General features: G+C 29.6%; 1 protein-coding gene across 7 annotated transcripts in view; it reads right to left on the bottom strand.

Moving 5' to 3' along the window:
* The window catches only part of LOC143238753 (E3 ubiquitin-protein ligase TRIP12-like), a 90,475-nt gene that overhangs the window by 31,167 nt on the left and 36,837 nt on the right, over positions 1-22,471 (bottom strand). For all 7 annotated transcript variants that reach the window (XM_076479264.1, XM_076479263.1, XM_076479265.1 and 4 more), the window contains 17 exons: positions 21,264-21,375; positions 19,924-19,988; positions 19,544-19,593; positions 19,226-19,382; positions 17,539-17,692; positions 17,070-17,191; positions 16,422-16,528; positions 14,624-14,742; positions 12,431-12,743; positions 11,310-11,712; positions 10,304-10,388; positions 6,344-6,453; positions 5,898-6,089; positions 4,027-4,221; positions 2,267-2,398; positions 1,821-1,880; positions 151-356 (listed from right to left, as the gene is read on the bottom strand). In XM_076479264.1, the coding sequence (XP_076335379.1) occupies positions 151-356; positions 1,821-1,880; positions 2,267-2,398; positions 4,027-4,221; positions 5,898-6,089; positions 6,344-6,453; positions 10,304-10,388; positions 11,310-11,712; positions 12,431-12,743; positions 14,624-14,742; positions 16,422-16,528; positions 17,070-17,191; positions 17,539-17,692; positions 19,226-19,382; positions 19,544-19,593; positions 19,924-19,988; positions 21,264-21,375 (2,582 nt within the window). The remainder of the gene's footprint in view (positions 1-150; positions 357-1,820; positions 1,881-2,266; positions 2,399-4,026; positions 4,222-5,897; positions 6,090-6,343; positions 6,454-10,303; positions 10,389-11,309; positions 11,713-12,430; positions 12,744-14,623; positions 14,743-16,421; positions 16,529-17,069; positions 17,192-17,538; positions 17,693-19,225; positions 19,383-19,543; positions 19,594-19,923; positions 19,989-21,263; positions 21,376-22,471) is intronic.

Here is a 22,471-nt window from a genome sequence, read left to right as displayed (position 1 = left end):
TATTCACAAATTATTACTTCAGTCCACAATAAATATGAATAATAATAATAATAAAAAAAAAAAGGATTTCAAGATTATAATTATGTTTACTATAAGGTTCAATTAGAATATAATTTTATTCACATATTTTGTCAACAAAAAAATTCTCACCAAATGGTATGAGTCTGCACCCAGATATTGGCATATCCTACAGGATTCTCTGAGTCTGTGTCTGTCTCATGCCCATCAGCACCTTGACCACCTGCACCATATTGTCTGATGGCTTGATACACTGTCATGTTGTATGGGAGAACATTGTCCCCAATCAAAAACTGAAGCTTATGACGTGCCTGGCCTTGGTTAATCATCATAGCAGCCTAGGAAAAAACAGGAATTTTTTCCTTTTTTATAACTAAAGAATGACAATTCTTTATATTGAATTTTTAAAGGTGAAAAATAATAAAGTTTTGAAAAGTAGTATTTGATTTTTCCTTTCAAAATTACCTCTGCAATAAAATGTAAAAGAAATGTTCATAGTTTAAAAACTTCCTTTTAATGTCTATTTTATTAAAATTTGCTATGGATAAAGTAATTTAAAAAACTCAAACTGCTAGCCCTAATTATTGTTTTCCCCTATCGTTGTCATTCGAGATTGTGAAAATTATCAAATTTTTTGCCTGTGCAGATAACATTTGCTTCCTCATGAGATGTAGCTGGAAATGCAAAGATTTCTAAAAGTTCATTGCTTATTTTTAGCTCATATAGGTTGAAAACAGTAAACCTTTTCATTAGTAGGTACTAATTATAATAATTTATATCATACATTTTGACTGCTGTCTTCAGAAAAGTCCTGAAATCTTTACCTACACACACACACACCAACAATAGAAATCAGAACCAGGACTACTAAATATTTGAATGTTTTCAATATAGATATTCAAATTTTCTGACGTTTATGTTAGGTTGACTGTGTGCATTATCAGTTAGGTAGATACAGGTAGTTTTTAACTTCTCTAGCATAGGATTCATATCCCATTATTTACAAAGTATTTCATTTTCTTGTATGATCTTTGATATGATGGGCTAGGACAGAGATCAATATTTAACATAGTCTTCTATGTGTATTAAGCTCCTGAATTATAACTATTGTTAGTCTTTTTGTTTCACTAATGTATTGGAACCCACACTCATAAGGATTGTTTTAAGTAGTTTTTCTTTCCATTGGGTCTTTAGATGGTTTGTTGTGTATTAAACTAAGACTATATTGTATTATTACTTCAGAATAGTTGTAACTATACTGTCTACATATTCTCTGTTTTCAGAGACCTTTGACATTGGGAAGAACAACTGTTTCTGTAATTTTCTTTATGCTTATTCTTCATTTTAATTTTCTTTATCAAGAGTTCAAGGTATCTATTATCAAAGTGGATAGTGGTGATGTTTTTATTCCTTCTTACATCTTCTACATTATTAATTTTGATCAATCTGGAAACTAGACAGTCTAACATCCATTTGTAGAATACAGATGTATTTACATTTCAGCTGTCTAACACTATCTGTGGGTTTTCAGTAATAGAAAACAGTCCTTTTCAAGACTTTCTGAAAACAGCAGCAGATTAGCAGCTGTAATGTGAGATATAAACTAATTAATATCTACTTATAAGAGTTATTAATAAATAAATTTTGGTAGTTGTATACTCACACAATTCAATTTTCTGTATTAAATTTATTAAAAAGGCATTTACTTTTGCCATCTTACACTTTTGATATAAAATTTTCTAGAATAAAGAAATACTAACCAATATTATTTAACATGTATGTCAGTAACTTTTAAAACTTACCATAGTATCATCAATGTCTTCATCTGAGTTTTCATCATCACTGCCATCATCATCATCATCCTATAGGAAGAACAAGAAACCTTGTCACAAAAAATCAAAACAACCATGAAACCAATGAGAAAAATTCTAAACTTACTGCATACATACAAAATATATCTTCTATAATTACAAAATTTGGATTTGAAATTCATTTTAATAATTTCATTATAACTATGATCACTGAAATAAAATGATGAGTGAACATGATATTCAACAAAATATAGGACAAAAAGGTTTTAAAACAAAAAAGTAAACTTAAATTTGATCTATTATTATAGAGATTAGTTTGCTATTTTAGGTTAACATATATGATTAAGACCAAATTTAAATCATAAGTTGACATGTCGAATTTTATTTTTGTAACATGCTCTAATTGGTTGTTACTATTAAATAAAAGATAATCTTACCCTGATCCTTCCATATCCTCGAATAACTAAATATCTTTCTATAGCTTGAACAAGTGCTAATGGATCAATTTTTACAGGTCCTCCTCGCCACTGTCTAAGATTGGAACATGATGGATGTCGTTGAAGGTTACACTACAAAAATATTTCATGTTATTGTTACTGCTGCAAGTAAAATAAAAGCAACAAAACCAAAAAAAAAACGTCATATGTAAAAACTGTAACAACTATAAGCATTTTAATGTAGAATTATCTACCTTTATCAATATCTTAAAAATAAATTCTGCTCAGATGAAAAAAATTTAAGTAGAATTAAAATCTTCTTAAAGTCTCACTAAAGTTGTTGCATTTACCAGCTAACCAACTGAAACTACCATAAAATAATCATGACATGTAATTTATAGTTAATATTTGTTTGTTTGCAGTTAAGGTCAAAGCTACACAATAAGCAATGTGTGTTGTGCCCATCACTAGTATTGAAACAAATTTTTAGAGTTATACATCTGCCATTTATGTCCTTTGAATAAACTGTAATAATCAGATTATATAAACTATATTTTGAACTTTTGTATTCATTCTTTGATAGTGAAAAGTAGCACTGAGCATTTACAAATTAACTTCTGATTTTTGATCACTGATGTAATTTTTGGTAAGAGCCATCCATTAATACAATGAATAACAATGATATTTTAAAATTTAAAGTGTTAAATAGAAATACAAGATTCCCCACCTTATCAACATCTCAGATAATCATATTAAACTTTAAGTATTAAGGTTAGTAACAACGTTATAGTCTTAACACTGATGCAAAATAGAGAAAAGTACCTTCTCTAAATTTTAAATGAAAAACAGTTAATTCTATTTTTTTTTGCTTTTAACAAAGAACCAGTTTTTGTATAATTGATTCAAAGTCCATTTTTATAAATCCAGCTTTGAAACAAAATTTGTCTATATCCAGTCCTATCAGGACAGACTTGCTAAAAGTACAAGTAAAGAACCAATAGAAACATAACTTTAGTTTAAATGTTTCAGAAGATCTGAGATGTTAGAAAACTGAAGAAATGATTTTCTTCAGAAAAACTCCTGAAATAAAATATTTCCTTTGGAATTATGGAATAAAATGTATGCTTTATTTCTATATTTACCATCATATGAACAGTAGTTAAGTATTATGCAGAAAGGTTACATAATATTGATATCAGAAACCTCAGGAACTTAAAACATCTTTTGGCCAATAATACAAAAACGAACAATACAAAATGTTTGAGTTGCATTGCACAAAATAGATGGAAAAAAATTAAGATTTTGAAAGGAAAATTTGGCCACCAGATTCTTGAAGTAAAAATTACTTCACTTAAAGCCACAATTGTACAACCCAAAAATTCAAGTCTTGCTAAAGACTAATAGGCTATTTATAAGCAGAAATAAGAAATCTTGAGTTTGTGGTCTCATATTGCTTTTCTTCATCTTTAGCATCAATATTTATACTATTCCTTCCCACCAGTTTCACTTATTTCTGAAATCATAAATATTTAATGCTGTAACTGAAGTAGTAAGTATAAAAACATCAAAGGAATTAGAATTAAAAGCAATGCAAGACACTAAAACTTAATGGTGTGTGCAGAGCTAAATGTGTTAAAAAATGTTAAAAGAGATGATTTATTATTTAACCTTAAATTTTAAGTTTAAAAGTATGGAAAACAAAATTGAGTTTTTATAAAAGAAAAACCCATTTAATAGAATAAATTAAAAATAGATATTACCTTGAGCTGGTGGGTGTTGAAAAATTTGAGAGTGCTTGTTCCTCTGCTGCTCCCTGTACCACCACCACCTGGTAAATCATGAACTTTTACAGGAAACTGTTCTAGCTGGCTTACACAGGCATTCAATTTTGCAACAAGTGCAGAGAGGGGAGAAGGATCAAGTTTATCTAACTCCAGTGTCGAAATCTTAAACAACTGAAAAATTAAATGTAATTTGTATTCACATTTAAAGAAACCAATTTTAAGGGAAAATTATTCAATCTTACTGGTGAATGCCTTATTTGTTCTAGTCTCAAATTTTCAGTTACATTTATTAGTTTTGCTCTATTTCTTTGGGAAGACTATAAACTATAATTTCAACAGTACAAAAGAAATACTAAAAATAACAGCAACAGCCAAAGATATTATAAATCAGAAAAAAAATATTAAAAATTTAACTGAGAGAAGTCACAGGCTATTTATAGAATTGCTATAAGCACCTACAACAAGATACATGATGCAACAAAAAGTACACAAGTAAGGTAATACTAGTTGGAGAGATTTTGAAACAATTTTCAATCCCTACTTTTGTTGGAATTATGATCTATACAGGTGAATTTAGACTGCTTCATAACCAATGATCCATACTTTAGTTGGAATTATGATCTATACAGGTGAATTTAGACTGCTTCATAACCAATAATCCCTACTTTAGTTAGAATTATGATCCATGCAGGTGAATTTAGGTCTGCTTCATAATCAATGATCCATACTTTCATTAAAATTTGAATTTTATTTTTCTATTTGTTCAGTTTTCATATGTCCATGAAATGTGCACAATATCTACAAACTTTCAGTATAGCCATAAGCCATATCCATGATAGCTATAATGTTCATGAGAATTAAAACCATAATAATAAATTTATAAACTGTAATCCTTACTTTGACCTATAGATTTGTGTATAAAGCTGCCAAACTAGGGACTACATTTTAGAAATGAGTGACTGTGGTTTTAATTCTTCTTTCATTACTTCTTGTAGCAGGATTCCTACTACATTTTAATCTTGATAATATTTTAATATAGTTGTTTATTTTTTAAATTATATCTGCATAAATTATATACTTTACCTTTAGGAATTGTTACGTCTACCATTTCATGTGTTGCCACATGTTGGGTTAAGCTTGGTTTAAGATAATATGCAGCATGTATTAGGTACGTCCATACGTTTACCATTTGTAAGAACACCAAAATATATTTATTGGAATATCAAAGGTGTAAGTACATCCACAGACCAATCACAAGTTGGAGAAATCTTGTAGTGCAAGCTCTGCTGATATGAGTAGGTATGCAGTAGATGACAGTTATTTTATAAATATTTAAATTGTTATACTGGAAACATTAGCAACCTTTTTAATGTATTATTAACATATATGCACATAATATACTGTAACCAATACATTAAATGGTTAGTTTTTTGCTTAAGAATTTAAGTGTAGTTTTTTGATACATGAATTATTTGGAAACCTTTTCAACTCTTGCAATTAAAGTACTAACCATACTTAACACTAATTTCAATACAAAATAGAGAGTAATAACATTGTTTCTAAAAAACAGAAGAAAATTGTATATGTAAAATGGCCTCTTGACATGCAAGTATTTATTAAGCTTTAATGAACAGTGAAATTAACCTACTTTCTACAGTGGTTTAACTAGATTTTGCCCCAACTACCATACCATTAAACAGAATTTTAACATATGAATGAAGTAGTACATGATATTCTTATAAATGTTATGTAATTAACTGATAAAATATCACAAGAATAATGTTAACAGAATTTGAAAGAAACATTACACAGTCACAATGATATAAATATTCACAGTTGAAACATACTGGAGCTTTTTTGAAAACATGAAGAAATATTCGTAGACGGTCATCTCTACTACAGGCTCCATAACCACTGGAAGCTGTCAAGTAGTGTAGCAGCTTTGTAACCAATTTGCTGTGAATAACTTCAAATGAAGATATATCACTTTCTACTACCACATCACGAATTTCTTCTAAAGCTTTCAGTCCTCCATCAGCCTATGAAAAAATTAACAATTATGGAAACTTGAATCAAATGGCAAGAGTATATAATTTCACATTATTTTTTCAAAGTAATTTAAATATTGAATCATTTTTTAATTAGACTGAAAAGCAAGTATTAAAATAATTACAATGCACTAAATTTCAACTTCAGCTAGTGTAAAAACTTTACTACTATTTGCTTCTGGTACCCAACTAAAAGACATATAAAGTTAAGTAGTTGTAATAAAACAAACTTATCCTTTACTTACAACATTTTCAAGGTGTTCCAAAGATGAAGTGATTCGATTAAGAACATTCATAGCTGGATGTAAAGTTCCATGATTTTCTGTCTTGAAATACTGGTTCTCAAACTTCTGAGCTGTGCATAATAGTCCATTAATTTTACTTATTATAAACAAACTTAAAATGGAATCAACTAGTATAAACAATTAGTTGACATCTAACCCACAGACTGGGAAATACCAATCTTCATATTTCCATAATTTTTATTGCAGCATCAAATCCTTTCGTTTTATTGAAAATTTTAAATGAATGACACAGTTGAACACAGGAATTATGGTACCAGACTATGCATTTTCTTTAATAGGTTAACTATTTCAATTTAATCTCTTCAAATACAAGCTTTGTGTAAAATACACTGTCAAGTGTCAATATAAAGCAACTATTAAATATTCCTTACAAATTTAACAAGGCACAATGGTTATAAAATATTAAAGTAACATGCTACACACACACACACACACGCACACAAAAAAAAAAACAGCTGTAATGTCAAATATATATTTTTGAATGTAATGTTATACTTGCTTGACTCAAGAGAAGGAAGATGTTTGTGAATAAAGTTATTATACCGTTTGTGCTATATTTATTAGAATAAGAACATTAGATATTCAAAATATGCATAAGTACACAATCTATCAAACTTATTTGAAGAAAGTGTCCTATTTCGACTTTCATTTTTTTAATTTCTCATGCAGTTAAAACAGAACACCAACTCTATGGCATTTTCATGAAGTTCATTTCCCCTTCATTTTTGCATACAATTTGATAGCATTAATATAATTTAACATTTGTGATGAAGTAAGAATTTCTGTTTCCTCACCATCTTTTCCATTTTGTTCATCTTCTGAATCTCACACTGTTACCATCTTCCAATTCTATTATAGATTTGAAATCAATTCCATCAGTTTCTGTTAAAACATTCTTGTCAGCATTCACAGAATCATCTTCATCAATCTTCTTAGAGTTTGATTTTCGCTAGAATCGTCATAACAAATAACTTCACAGTCTCCGCCATTATCAAGAATAAATCCACAGTTTCGAAAGCACTATTACACATTCATCTTTAACGCAATTAATTGAATGACTTAAAAACTGCATCTAATATGCCAATTTTCATGGTCATTTCAAATGCTCTTATAGTCGTCCATGTTTGCAATAATATGCTGAAGCATCAATTTTCTGTATTTCAATTATATACACTGTACAATTCCATTATCTAGTGGCTGTAAAACTAATATTCTACATGGAGGTAGAAAGACTAAATGAACATTTGAAAGCTGAACTTTTGGGTGACAAGTTGAATTATCTAGAAAAAGAATATTCCTATTTTCTTGTTCCATTCTTTTGTTTAATTTGTTCAAAAATTCCCTGAATATAGCAATTGCCATCCACGCTTTATTATTCACTTTCCATTCCACAGGAAGTTGATTCTTCCTCAATTTTTCGAAACAGCACGGATTTTCACTGTTATTTATTACCCATGGTTTTTCTAGTTTTGCATCAGCAAATGCAACCAAAAGTACAGTCAATCTTTCTTTCGAATAGTGACCTCCAGAATAATGATGGCAAAAAAAAGAACAGAATATATTTAACCAATACTCACTGTAACAAAATGTTCAAAAATTTAAAGAAATTAATCAAATAAGAAATTAATATTTAATCAAAAACATTTTTTCCACCTTACTCAGGTTCCAAACCCTCTTGTTGATAGATGAGATTGGCAAAAGATAGTTTTTCCACATGTTACACGCAAGTTCCGCCACATAGAGAGATCTTAAGGTAATGCTACAAAATTTAGATATTTCCAGCTTGTACACATTTCTGCCCTGTGCAGTTCCCAGCTCAGGTTTTACTGTACTTAGTTAAATAACAGACTAAATGTGCTCTGTACCCACAGTTGGTAGGTATGTATACAATCATTCTTTCCAGGAAGGTTAATCTGTATAATCATTGTGAACTGACCTCACCACTGATATAGAATAAGCTTATATTAACTTTACCAACACTGTCTATGCCCAACAGACCAAACTTGTAACTATTTGTACTCGTTACAGTTTATATACTAGTTACTTCTAATTTATTAAGTGTATCTTCACAAAACTTGGTACTTTAAATAAACATCACAAGGCCTTTGCACACACAGTCGGATTTATTAAAGTATTTTTTTAAACTTGTTTTTGAAACTGTCTATTTGTAATTAGTATGAGAGCAAATTAATTTTCATTCAAGAATCTCATATGTCACTTGTTAACCTCTAGAACCTCTTAAACATGAGGTTCCAAAGTATGTACCCAAAGAGTTTCAATTGTTAAACATATCCCATAAATTGTCTGTTTATTTTACTTGCAACACCTAAAGTTAAATCCAATCTGAATAAAGCTGACATCATGGACTGCCTCAGTGTACGTTTTACCCCATTTTTGTATATGGTATGCGTAATACAACATCCTTGATAGAAAGAACACATGCAAAACAGAAAAGTGTCATTCATACATGCCCTAGCTCCAAGAACACAATACTGGACGAAGCAGCTTATGTTTCCTACAACCCTTACAAAAGAAACTTCCAAGGGTAATAAAATTGCAATTAGAATGTGCAAAAACATTTATTATATGGTTAAAAAATTGCACTGGTCCAATAAACATTGTAGGTTCCTAGTCTCGCTGATCCACTTACCTCACAGGTGTTTCAGTACTTCTGCTTATTTATTTGATGTCTGTCAAATTTTGCAGGATATGTATATGAAGGTGTTATTTGAACACACAAAGTTTACTACCCTCTTGTTTTAAAGTTGTCAAGTTTCAAATGTAATACAATGTAGTTTTAAATTTACCTTAGTTTAGACATTTGGAATAACAAATACAGTGGGCATAACTGTGTATTGGCCTACAAAAGTATACTATTTTGGCTACTGTATGTTTATAAATATACATATTGGTATTTACTAGAAGTTTAAATTTTAGTTGTATTTATTAAAACATAGAAAGTAAATTAGAAATATATTGAAAACATTGATTATGTATATACCTGTGTTACAAAATTTTGCACTCTGGCATATGTACTATTCTAAGCCTTGTTTAGACTTGAGGGTTGGGTGTGTAGAGAAAAATTTTTGTGGGCTTCAAACATTAACTTTTGAAAAATAAATATCAAATTACAGTATTAATATCCTCAAAATCCCTGCAATTTAAAAAGATCTTTAAGTATATGTGGGTTGAAAAAATTCCATTCCAATTCAGGGCAATGACTTATTGCTCGCACATCTACAGTTTGGCAAAATTATTTCAAGTCCCTTAAAAACAAGTGTTAGAATTATGTAAAGGAGAAATTTCTCTGTCTACTGGTTATAAACCTGACATGCTTAGGAGTAGGTTGAACTTAAAAAGACTCAAATGGTTGGTTTGAAGGGTGGAGGCACTAACAGATCTGCTAAATATATTGATATCTCTTCTCAGCAAATTATAAAGAAGGGAGGTTTTTATTTTATATTTACCCTTTCTATATTTCAAATTTGTTAGATATTTGTACATATTGTATGGTGGGCATAATAAAATAGAAACTGAGCAATAAGACAACTAGACATGTTATGTGACACACAAAAACCGATACGTAACTTTTTCTTTTATATTAAATTAAAACATATTGCAAAATTTATATTATAAACTACATTTTGATGCCAATCTCATGGATGTAAGTAGTAAAAATGTTATTTAATGAAAATTTTGAAAATAACACTTGGAAAGTCATGACAAGTGCACTTTAACTTACAGTGGTGGGAGCAGGGATAAAAGTGTTAAATAAAAACAGCATTTACTATAAAACACACCAGTATTCACATCACAAAGTGTGGTCTCAGATAGATAGTATTCTCTATTGACCACTGACTGAACACCAGCTTGTTCCATAATTATGACATTGAAATTTACCTTGATCTCTGATCCAAGCTTTAATTTTTTCTCTATTCCCAGACAAATTAGTACAGCTTGTGGCCTTTTGGTCTGTAGATGGTTCCTTTAGAAGTAGAAATTTATAAAGTAAAATATTTCTATATCAATCAATTACAAAACTACCTTGTGATAAAAAGTAAATTTAAAAATATTTACTGAATATTATTACATTACTTGCACATAAACAAGATTTACCAGATATTATTCTCAGCTGTGGTGCTATTTTATAACAGGAACATACACTGATTAAGCTTTGTACTATTTTATTATTATTTTCAATTATTACTGAAACTTTTGCTATTAATACAGATATATTATTAATTATTACTTTTCAAAATAATACTGAAATGAGCTATATGACAAAATGTAGAAGAAAAATAATTTGAAACATCTACCAAATTAAAATATGTTTACTGATGAAGTTACAAATCACATGAAGGGCCTTGCATGAAACTTCAAATTCAACAGTAAACATACTCATTTTTTTCTACATTTACTTTTGTTGCTTATAGGTCTTTTATTATAAAAAAAAAATCAAACAATGTGGCTTACCTATAAAGCTAATTGAAAAACCAGGTGTATCACATATATCTAAATATCAAACAAATTATAAAGAAACAAAATATGGACATTATACTCAGGTACACATATAGATGAGACACCATATACCTGTACAGCAGAACATGTAAAGACACACAAAGCCTCACCTATCGCAACTAGTGTAACTAAGGAATAATTTGGGGTAAACCATGACCTACACAAAAAAGTTCAACTTCTTATGTCCACATGAAACTATATTCTATTGGTTTGATAACTGTTTCTGGATCTCTGAGAACTGAGTTGCACTTTATTTCAAAAAAAATGTTAGTTTAGCTCAAAATCTGGTAAAGCAATAAAAGTCTCAGTACTGTGTTAACAGAATAAAACTTACATAATAATAACAATAAAACTTTCTAGTACATATATAATGAATGTACTGACTTACTGAACTTAAGGATCTTCCTGGTAAAGGAGAAGTGCTGCTCCACCGGCCCCATCGAGCAGGATTAAGACTGGCAAGGAAAGAAGAAGTCTTCGCAGCAGCCGTACTCAGGCGACCTCTCCCAGAGTGACCTACTCCTGTACACTGTAAACTGGTAGAATTTGAAACAGAACTACCAGGTAAGGGAGAGTGAAGACTTGCTGCAGGAGAGGCTGGGACCGACAAAACTGAAGCACTTAATAACTGACTTGGGGAATTATCAAAAGTCCGCTCATTGCGACTTGAACTTCGAAAAGAAAAATTACTATTTACAGAATCTCTGGGGCTGTCTTCTGTGCGCACTTTACGACTAGTAGCATTTCCACGTTTTGGAGTCCTTTTTCTTTTGAGCACATCACTAAGACGCCTACAAAAAAATGATAAAAAATAATCATACATAATCTGCTTGAAATATTTACCTTCAAATCAAACATCTATAAATTGACTACTAAAAGATATATATCTATTAAACACACTTTAGAGCATGTTATGAATTAATGAAACTTTTTAACAAACATTACTGTAAACGAAAAGAAACTGGGCCTTTGGCCAACAGAGGCAATATTCTATCTATCTGAACAAACCTAAAGTATAAATCCTTTCAGTCGTAAAAGCTCTAAGCTTTTTAACTAAAAGTATGAAACATAATACTCTGTGTTATGGTCAGGCAACTGATGAGTTGATTTACCATAACAATCCAATCAAATCAAATTATAGGAGCCTAAACAGACTCTCACATATACTGTTCTTATTATATTTGATTAATATTATAAATCAATGAAAGTAAACTTCCTAACAAACATTAGGACAGTATAATGTTTGCTTTCAAAACTGAATAGTTTTATAAATTTGGTTAAAATAAGTTCAGCTAATTAACTGTAATTTTAAGTAAAGCAAAAGTAACTTATTATTTGTTAATTTAAAAGTCTGAATAATTTCAATTTTTTTTTCTTACAATCACACATCATAATAAAAAATCTAACTCAACAACTCTGAAAATTATGTTGTAAAACTGCAAGTAACCAGAAAATTGACACTTCACAATTACAATTGATTACAATATTTCTTCATAAACATATATTTACATTTGACCAATTGAAGAACAATGATCCTCATCTGGATTGGAGTTAGGGGGCAGGACTCGAAGACCCATGGGTCCTGATGATACTGAGGATGAGGATGACGGAGATCCCCAGAGAACACTGCTAACAAAGTGCAGAGAGCCATCTGCTGAAGATGAACCAGTATGGGGATTATTCAATGGGAGAGTAGTTTCACAAGGGCTAAAGCTTAAAGATATTGGAACTGGAGGAGATGAATGTTGTGACAGATCCTTAGCACAAGGACTAATCTGTTGAGGCTCTGTTTTAGCTAGTTCATTGACCCGGTGCATAACACCTGTGACAATAAAATTTTAATTTTTTATGAAGCAATCATACATTACATTATTCAAATTGCATACAGTTATTACATACAACTCTGAAAGTTGAGGGCTTAAGTTCTGTAATGTAATACATAAATACATCAAAATGTACAATAAGCTATTTGTATCAATATAAAATTAAGTCTAGCCTTAAGAGAAAACTCAAGTTAAGAATGCAACCTTCATTTAGTTTTTTCCCTATTGTTTTAATTACTTTTCACAAAATATTTTAAATGTTTAGGAAATCATGTTCCATGAAGAAATGAAATTCTTATTACAACAACTTGAGAGTTAGAGAAATTACAATATTGTATAGCTCTAACAATAAGTACAGTGGCAATTAACATTAGGGATCATGATGAAAAAACTTGCATCCATAAGCATTGCTTGTTTAAAACCACTTGTAAAATTAACAATGACTATTTTTTTGTACTTGTAAAGTCCCTTAAATTGCTATACACACATTTGAGTGAAACAAATTTTCACTATTTCAAACATTTTTTTTACCCAAGTAACTGAATTTTTTAGAAGTGTACAGAAAATATGATGAACCTTTTTGCTCTAATTATTTAACAGCACTCTTCTGTTTGGAGTCCCAGTGATTCCTTTCCTGTACTGAAAAGAATACTATAATATATGTACATGGATGTATAAAACAGACTGTGCTACTATGAGCATGTTAGGAGTAGATTGGTAGAAATCTTGACGAGTAATAAAAAAAAATTGAGTAGAGAGTCATCTCACGCTTGGTTTTGCTGGCACACAAAAATATAACTAATTAAAAGGAAAGAGCATAATAAAAGAAATGATTTCATAAAGATAAGTAGAGATCAACATGTACATAACCTAGCTAGATATAGTAACATAGAAAGTTTTAATGCTAAAAAATACTGAAACAAAAAAGTCAAAACTAGAAAGACAAAATTAATTAAAATTTGATTTTTTGAAATATTTTCTTTGGCTCAGACTAACATAATTACAATGATTTACTAAAGTAAGGATAAAATGTTTTAAATTTTAAGTTATTCAGTGTTTGTAGTTTGACTTTTCTTTCAGTACTTTGTGTAAAATCAAAACCAATATTACTATAGCTAGTTAGGTTTTGTGTGTGTATCAATCCTACCAATTTTATAAAATCTGTTTTATTATTTCATATAATTTTTTAAATTTATCAATAGAATTTGTTTTGGCTCATTTACCTTGATGAAATTTTGCATATGAACCTTTTATAGCAATAACATATTTGAAAAGAATACAGATCAAAATTAAAAAAAAAATATCCAATGAGAGCAAACATTGAAAAATATTTACAGCCAGTAAAATGTATTTAATATAAAATCTATAACTGTAGATTCTTAAAAGAAGCTTTTTTAAAAGTTACTGATGTAATAAAGCATCATACAATAATGAAATTCTTGCTTACACGCATGACAATGGAAAAACTTTATTTTATTATACGATGTACAGCCCCCAAATTCATGAAATTTTTTATCCTATGTGCAAGTAGATTTGCAATAGGGATCACAATTTTCCCATTTTGCTTCTTTTTTATTCCTGTCATAAAGAACTATCTTTCTCCATTCAAATGTACAGGAAAAACTAGGCAGCTGCATTTGCTGCACGTAATGGAGCAAATTGAAGATGAAGAGGTCACATGAAGATTCCATGTTTACAGAGTATTTTACACGTTTTCTTTGGACAATACAAAAAAGGAATTTACAAGAGGTTACAATACAAGGCTGCAAACTGCTTATAGCCACCATGCACTGTCACATCTGCCAACTGCTGGAAACCCAAGTGAGCACTGGTGCTACAGGTAATCAGTTAATATAGGAAATGAACATATCACACTTACCTTCTCTGCAAAAATAAACCCCAAATATATCAGGAAGTTTCTGCATCAAAATTTCTGCCATCTGCAGTGCTCCAACAACAACACGCAAATCTTGAGATGACAACATGGCTGCTACATGACTGTGAAAAACCCAAAAAACATACATATACTAGTAACAGTAACAACTGCATTAATACATTACATTCTGTTCAAAGATGTTTAATCTAACACAGAAATAAATCCTAGTATATTTACACAGTATTACATGCATAATAAATGCAATGTTCAAGCAAAAATTAACTGTGGACATAAATGTAATGAATAGTGAGGGAGTGAGATGGATTACCCAGGGTAAGCAGGCAAGGTAATTTAAACAATTTTTTTTTTGTAATTTATGGATATTTTTCTTTGATTTTATTCACAAAATGCTTGATATATTAAACAGCAAGTACTTTAGCTATAAAATACTTGGTATTGTTAGGTCTACTTGTTTAGAATTTTCATAATGATCTATTATTACTTAAATAATGAATATGTTTTGAAGAGTCACAATAAATTGCTAAAATTCTCCATAGATATCTACACACAGTTTCCACAGATTATTGCATGTTTTCCTGCAGATCTATCCTTAAGTCAGTGACTTGCATGCATCTTTTTCTATGCTTGTACATCACAGCAGAGAGGAAAGGAAAAATAGCACTTTCCAAAATCCACCATTATATAAAAAACACTAATATTTAGATAAGAAATGTTAAACTAAAGATGAAATTTATTGATACTTAAGCACTAATTTGACATTCTTAGCTGCAGTTGTGTCAGCCTCATTTTCACCTTTAACCCTGTGTGGATCAGTCAGCTAACAGGAGTGATGCTATATCGAAGAATTAATATTTACATAGTTCTGAACTTATTAGGTGTGCCTTTATAAACTTTCATAAGCTTTTGATAAACACGAAAAACCTGTCGTATACACATACTTTATAAAAATCTTGATTTTTGTATTTTTACTAAAGATTTGTAAGCATAAGATGATTTTTATATTAATAAAACCTTTTTCATCTTAGTTTCTATATTTCAGTTGCATAAACTCTACAACCTTCTAAATGAAAATCAAGTTTTTTTGCAAAACTTTATATTTCCTTTTGAAATGAAAAACTAAAACTTAGATAAAATTAAACTTTGAATTATAATACATTTTAATAAAGTTTATTTTAAATGTATAATGAAGTTTTATTAAATTTTAAATAAAACTTTGTAAAAAGGTCATGATATGGGTGCTCTAACTCTCTTGTATGCAGTTACATTAGATATACAAACATTATAAAACAGAGGAAACTGTTTACTGATGCCAAATGTTATAACTAGTCTCCTCAAAATGAAAACTTACCCAAAAATACCAAACTAAACTTGCTTTTTTTAATTAATAAAACAAAAGCAAATAGGATATACTTTTTGCAAATATAAATCTTTAAGACAAAAATTACTGACACACTTAAATATAAAAAAAATGTTTAGATGTGTTAAAATCTTTTCCAATGAAACTAAGAATATGATAAAACCAGGATACCAATTATTAAGTACTCTATATACGTTAGAAAGTTACAATAAACTTTTCTATAGATAAATTATTTGTAATGACACAAACTAACATTGAAAAACACCAACCCTTTTGTCTTTTGTCATGCAAATATTTTGTGTAAGGTTTGTTTCAGTGCAATGCTGCACAATGGGCTGTCCACTGATTTTAGATTCAAGCTTAATGTTAAGTATAAGGGTACTAAATGAAGATTCCTATAGATTTACAGTGTTATTAACATACCTTGACACTACTTGATTTTTTAGAACTTTACCCAGTAGTTCTGGTGGAGCAAAGTAAACCATTCTTAGAAGAGCTCGTAGACATTTGTGTCTCACAGCGGGTCCTGCCTAAAAACAATGTGCAATACATTGATAATTTCGTTTCTTAAACAATAAAATCTGTAATGCATTATTACATGTTTTTCAAAGACCTTATAACTACTATAACTATGATATCCTTTCTGAAATCATCTGTAGAATAAATGACAGGTTAATAAAAACACTCTTTATAAACCACTCTTACTGATGCTTGTTTTAAAACATTTTCAAGAAACAAAATGTATTATTTTACTTAATGTGTATACAAATAAAACTTTTAATACCTTAAAATCTGATGTTACATTAATAAAAAGTAACAATTTGTTCCTATTTAATTATATTTTCTGTTTATTAATGCTGAAAATATTTATTATAGATTTGATAACATAACTAAAGTTACATAGCTGTTAAATGGAAATGAACTTTTTACCATAAAACAAAATGTGGAAGTTTTTTAAAAATATTTTGGCAAACATCACACCAAGAAACTTTATTAAACAGAACTGCTACTTAATGATAACTACTGGATGTGTATAAATTCACTTCATTATACTTTAATGAATGAACTTACAGAACTGCTATAGACTTCATACAGTACTGCAAACAAAGATTTGATGAAGGATGCAGCAAGTTCAGTGTTCTCATGGAGACAGTCCACTCTGGAATCAACACTGCTGATACTTGAAGTTGACACTGGCAGAAAAGAGAATATTTCATGAATAGTGCCAGCAACAGAAATATTCTGCTTCTGAAATACAGGCCCTATTTTTATATCAATGTTGTGAATACACCATCAATAATACAGAAGTTTTCAAGGACTGATTAATCTAGTACATAGCAGTAGAACTCATATTAGAACAATGTGCCTTATTTTGAATGCAACAATGTACTACAAGAATGCTCCCTTGAAATCAAACAATTCTATCACAGATCATTTTTATTCTGGTCTTTTCAAAAATAAGCTAATGTTTCAAAATTTCTTAAACCTATAATTTTATGAAGTGAAAAATGAGAGACAAAACTCTTGATGTACTTCTCACCTGATGATGTTCCAGAACAATGGTTTACCCTTCGCTGCACTGGCCTTGTAGTTCCAGTGTCTTCATTAATCTGCTGCATGGAGTTGAAATCAATAGTATATGTTCTACCCATAGTTGATAAACTTATTTCATCTTCACCAGACTGATGGGCTGCCTGCAACAGATTTCGAACAATATTGTATTTATTGTGTTGATTTTTTCTAATTATTAAAAGCAAAAATAATTTACATCTATAGGTTTCTGAAAACCTTCTTACGTAAGTCTTGTAAGGAACCACAAGTCAGTTTGTTTTTAATACACATCTTTAGTCATTTTAATATACAATCTATATAAATAATACAGTGCATTTCTTTTTCTGGAACTTTTCTCTCACATTTCTCAACAAAACAAAGTTACAAATCTCATTGTTAGAAAAGCCTTTATCCAAGGAGTCTGAACTGCATGTTGGCTTTTCATTTCAGTATCATTTTATGTGTTTGTTTTTTTTCAATTCACTCTTTTCCATGTAATGATTATGGTGTATGAGAGTATAATGTTGCTGTTATCATGTGATGACTGACTTTATTTCAATTTTATTTCTGTGCACAGTATTTCACACAAACAATACTTAACCTGTGTGTAATTATATATAGAGAGACAAACACACACAAAAGAGCACTAATTTATTTAGGTCTAACATATGCATATTTGTGAGAACTTACTGAGATATGTTTCTGCATAATCAATTAAGTTTGCTTTCACTACAACTTTATATTTTTACTTTCAAATAAATTAGCTTTGGTTTGTTATATAAATTGCTACAAACACCTTTAGCTACTTTTTTTACTTTGCTATGGGATTGCATCCCTTAATTTTGCAAGTTTCTTTGCTTCAACTCATAAAACCATGCCATATGCTGTATACTTCTGTACCATTAGCATTTAATAAAATTATGCAGAAGTTAAAGTTATGTTTAGATGAATTTTGTCTAAACATGCAAGATTTTTAAAAAATGAACAAGGATTAATCAATTTCACACATAATGGTTAAAAGAAAGGATAGCTTAAATGGCATGTGTGAAAATGATAGACTAAGGAAAATACAAGCAAAGGGCATGAAAGCTACAGCAAAAATTCTGCAGGCTGCTGCTTAAAGAATTAAAATGGTTTAACATATCGAAAAATGTTTATTTCTAGAAATATTTTACTGAAGAATCTTTTTTTTACAGTAATTAATATTTCATATCACTTCCAAATTAATCTAGTTCCAGTTTCTTTTTATCTAAAGTAAAGCTTAAATCTTTCACTAGCTTTGTTTTACCAAGAGTGGAAAAATACAGAACAATATCTCCAACACTACAACAATTTGTTGTTACAAGTATAAAAACCAGTAACCACTGATCAGGACTAGTTCAACGTTCAATATCATCTAGAGTTAATCTTAAACATGCATTGCCAATATTATTATATAACAAAAGAACCCACCCCCAGTGACAGGAAGTTTAAATTTGATCTATAAATTTATTTCACAAACTATGAACATTCAGACAGACAACTATTCACAATATATACAAGAACTAGAAAAAAAAGCCATATATAAACTGTTCAAAGTATATACATCTTATATAATTACATTTGCCCCTCTAAAATAGATGAAGTTTTTAACTGCTTTAGATTTGTGTACCATACCACTTGTCCAACTGTTATACCTCTATAATCTTGCTATCTATCCCAGTGTATGGATGCCAAGCTCCTCTATCATCTCTCCACTGCCACACTACAGCATCTGAGTGGCTGCTTGTAGGTTTCACCAGATAAGCATCCACACTGAATATTCCATCCATGGGTAATCGTGGCATAAGCTCTCTGAAAGCAGCCAAACAAACATCATTCAAATTTAATCTTAATGAAACAGCTTAGAAACAGTGGAATTCCTTAACTTTATTATTGTTATCGTCCAAAACATTCAAGCATTTTATTTTAAAATATTTTTATGTTAAGTTTTAAAACTGTTCATAAATGCTTACCCAATTAAAGATGTGATTTCAAACAGTTCCTGAGGGCTTCTGGGAATAAGCTAGAAAAAACCCCAAAAAACTTAAAATATTTTTAAGTGGGTTAATTTTCTATTGTGAATTAAAATTTTTTTGGTTATGTATGAGAAAGATTACTAATACCACAGATGTTATTCCATAAATGAAATGTCCTTCACAAAATTTATACCATAAATTACTGTAGTTTCACATTAAAAGAACTAATTTACACAATTTGATGTGTTAAAGTTAACAGTAAAGAAAAAATATGAATTTTACAAGTATACTATTTCAAATAGATATGCTGATAAATTACTTTTTGTCACTTTTATAAGAAATAGAAGCATGTACCTCTAATGATACTTATGAATTACCTCAATCTCTTCTGATACAGGATCAACACTGCCCATCAAAAGGTACCTCAAAGTCTCTGCTATATCTATAACACAAAACCTCTTAAAATATTTGACTTCACAAAAAAAACAATTAAGGTGAAATTTTTCATCTTTGTTAATAAGAATTAACAAAGAGGACAGCCAACAGTGATTAACAGAAACATCTCCAGTTAAAGATAATCCTATAATCCAAGATGTGCTTCAGCAAATATGAATACTTCCCTTGTCAGAAATATTTTTCTTGCTTCAAGTAATAACTAATACCAATTTTAATAACTAAGTCAGTGGTGTACTATGAGAAGTTTTGTGAATGAAAATTTTTACATCTTTTTACAATAAAAAAAACAAGTTTGATGAAACCTCATATCTACATAATATTCCATGTTGTTACTTGTCTACATAAACATACGTAAAACCAGAAGCATCAAAAGCTATAAATGTTATGTAGAGGGAGCAGTTATAAAACTAACCTTCTTACACTTACTTAATATTTAATATAATTGAGGAAATGGAAATTGTAAAGATTCAAACTAACCATTCCTTTCGATAAAGGCAGCCCTTTAACATTAAATCACAAAATATGCCCATGAAATATACTAGAATGCTAGCCACATTGCAAATCAACCATTACTGACTGACTGAATCACATGCAAACATAGCATAGTAAGATAGTTTGTATACATGTTCTTTGGTAATGCTTTAACCAGTATTAGTTTATACTGCAGTATGAAAATGCTCATTTGAGTATTACTGCTGCTTCCAACCACAGACAAGTGGAAACCTAGTATTGACTTTCTTGCTGTATATGTCCTTTGATAATTTTCAACTAAAACGTTAGTCTAGCAACATCTTTAGCTAAACATCCATAACTTCTTAGAAAATATACAAAATAATAATAAAAAAATCAAATTAACTTATTATTTAAAGCCATTCTTGGTTGTTTAAAGGTGTTACTTTTTTGCATTAATGATAACATACTTGACTAAACTACTGAAACATAATATAAGTAGATGTTTATTTCAAGCAAATACATGGAAGTGGTTTGTGGTGTTCATTTACATTGTAATAATTTAATATATTTTGTAAATAACTTCACAAAAAAGTGTTATGAAGTTTTCCATAAATATACTAAAAATTCCACTGAGCTACTAAGACAAGTAGTAACACTGATATCTTACTATGCACTGTAAAGAAAGAGGGAGAATTTCACAACACTAAACATTAGAGAGTAACTACATAAAGATATTTGGTTATGTTACAACTCTACAAACAGGATACAATAATCGATGCTGAGACAACATTGTAATCTATTTACTTACTTTGTTTTAGCAACTGAACTGCCAATTCGGGACATGAGCCGCACATTACAGCCAACATCCTCAATACCATGACAAAGGTGCCAGAGCTGATGACTGGAGGAGTTACCATCAACTAAAACAAAGTAAACAAATAATGAATACACTCTCCCTTGTAATATTTACCATACAAATAAGAAAAATATAGAAAGTTTGTGTGATGAACACAACTTTCTGCATTATATTGCACAATACAAATATTCCATGTGATTAACATACAATGGAAAAATTCACAAGCTATTACAAAATTGTGTTTAACCTTGTTTAATTTTCAAACTGATATCACACTGGCAAATTAATTGTTCCAAGGTTTCTTCTACCTTATAGTTTACTAGTGGTGTTAAATTTTAAAGTTAACATATCAATAATATCAACTTTGGCAAAAGGCAGTTTTTGTTGGATGCTTTTACTCAGAAATTAAACCAATCAGTAAACATCTTTCAAGCCAGACTCCCAAAACAATGAGAGATCACTTAATCCCATTTGCCACCTGGTACAAATTTTTGAAAACTTCATATTTCCATATCAAATGCATTTACAATGTGAAAAATACCACTTAATAACAGACATATTGTTTATTAAGGAGATTAATTATTTATACTACATGTAAACAAAAATATATATTAGCTTGAGCATCTTTGTCTATATTTAGAATTTAAGAAAAACATTTTATTTTTTCTGTAAGCTGAATCAAGTATCAATTTCATTCAAAGTAGTATAAAATCATTTTCTAAATTCACTGCATTTTCCTTTCATTTTAAATTTTCAACTTACTCTTTGAATGCTGGTCATGATATATTGTCTCAGGAGAATATCTGTACCCATGCAAAAGTGCATTTTTTTTTTTTTTTCCAAGTTCAACATTGTCAAAATCTTGGTACCTTGCACATAACCAATTAGTGCCATTCTGGTTCAAAAGTTTATTAAGTTTTTTTTATTTTCACTCTATAATTTTTTTATTGGCCTTTCACAGCCTGCCAGAAGTTGACTTACATTTTTTCAAAGGTTTTACTTCTAACTAATTTCATAGAGATGAGGGTGAACAAAAAATATAGTTATAAGCATCAACATTTAAGTTTAATTTGACTGCATGTTTCAAATGCAATATCTGTAAAGAGAAACTGATACTGTTTTATAGCACATTTCTTGTATAATTAAAGATTAATTATCAT

This window comes from Tachypleus tridentatus, chromosome 13 (genome assembly GCF_004210375.1).
Source record: "Tachypleus tridentatus isolate NWPU-2018 chromosome 13, ASM421037v1, whole genome shotgun sequence".
Classification (NCBI taxonomy): domain Eukaryota; kingdom Metazoa; phylum Arthropoda; class Merostomata; order Xiphosura; family Limulidae; genus Tachypleus; species Tachypleus tridentatus.
This window is presented reverse-complemented; position numbering and strand designations above follow the sequence as displayed.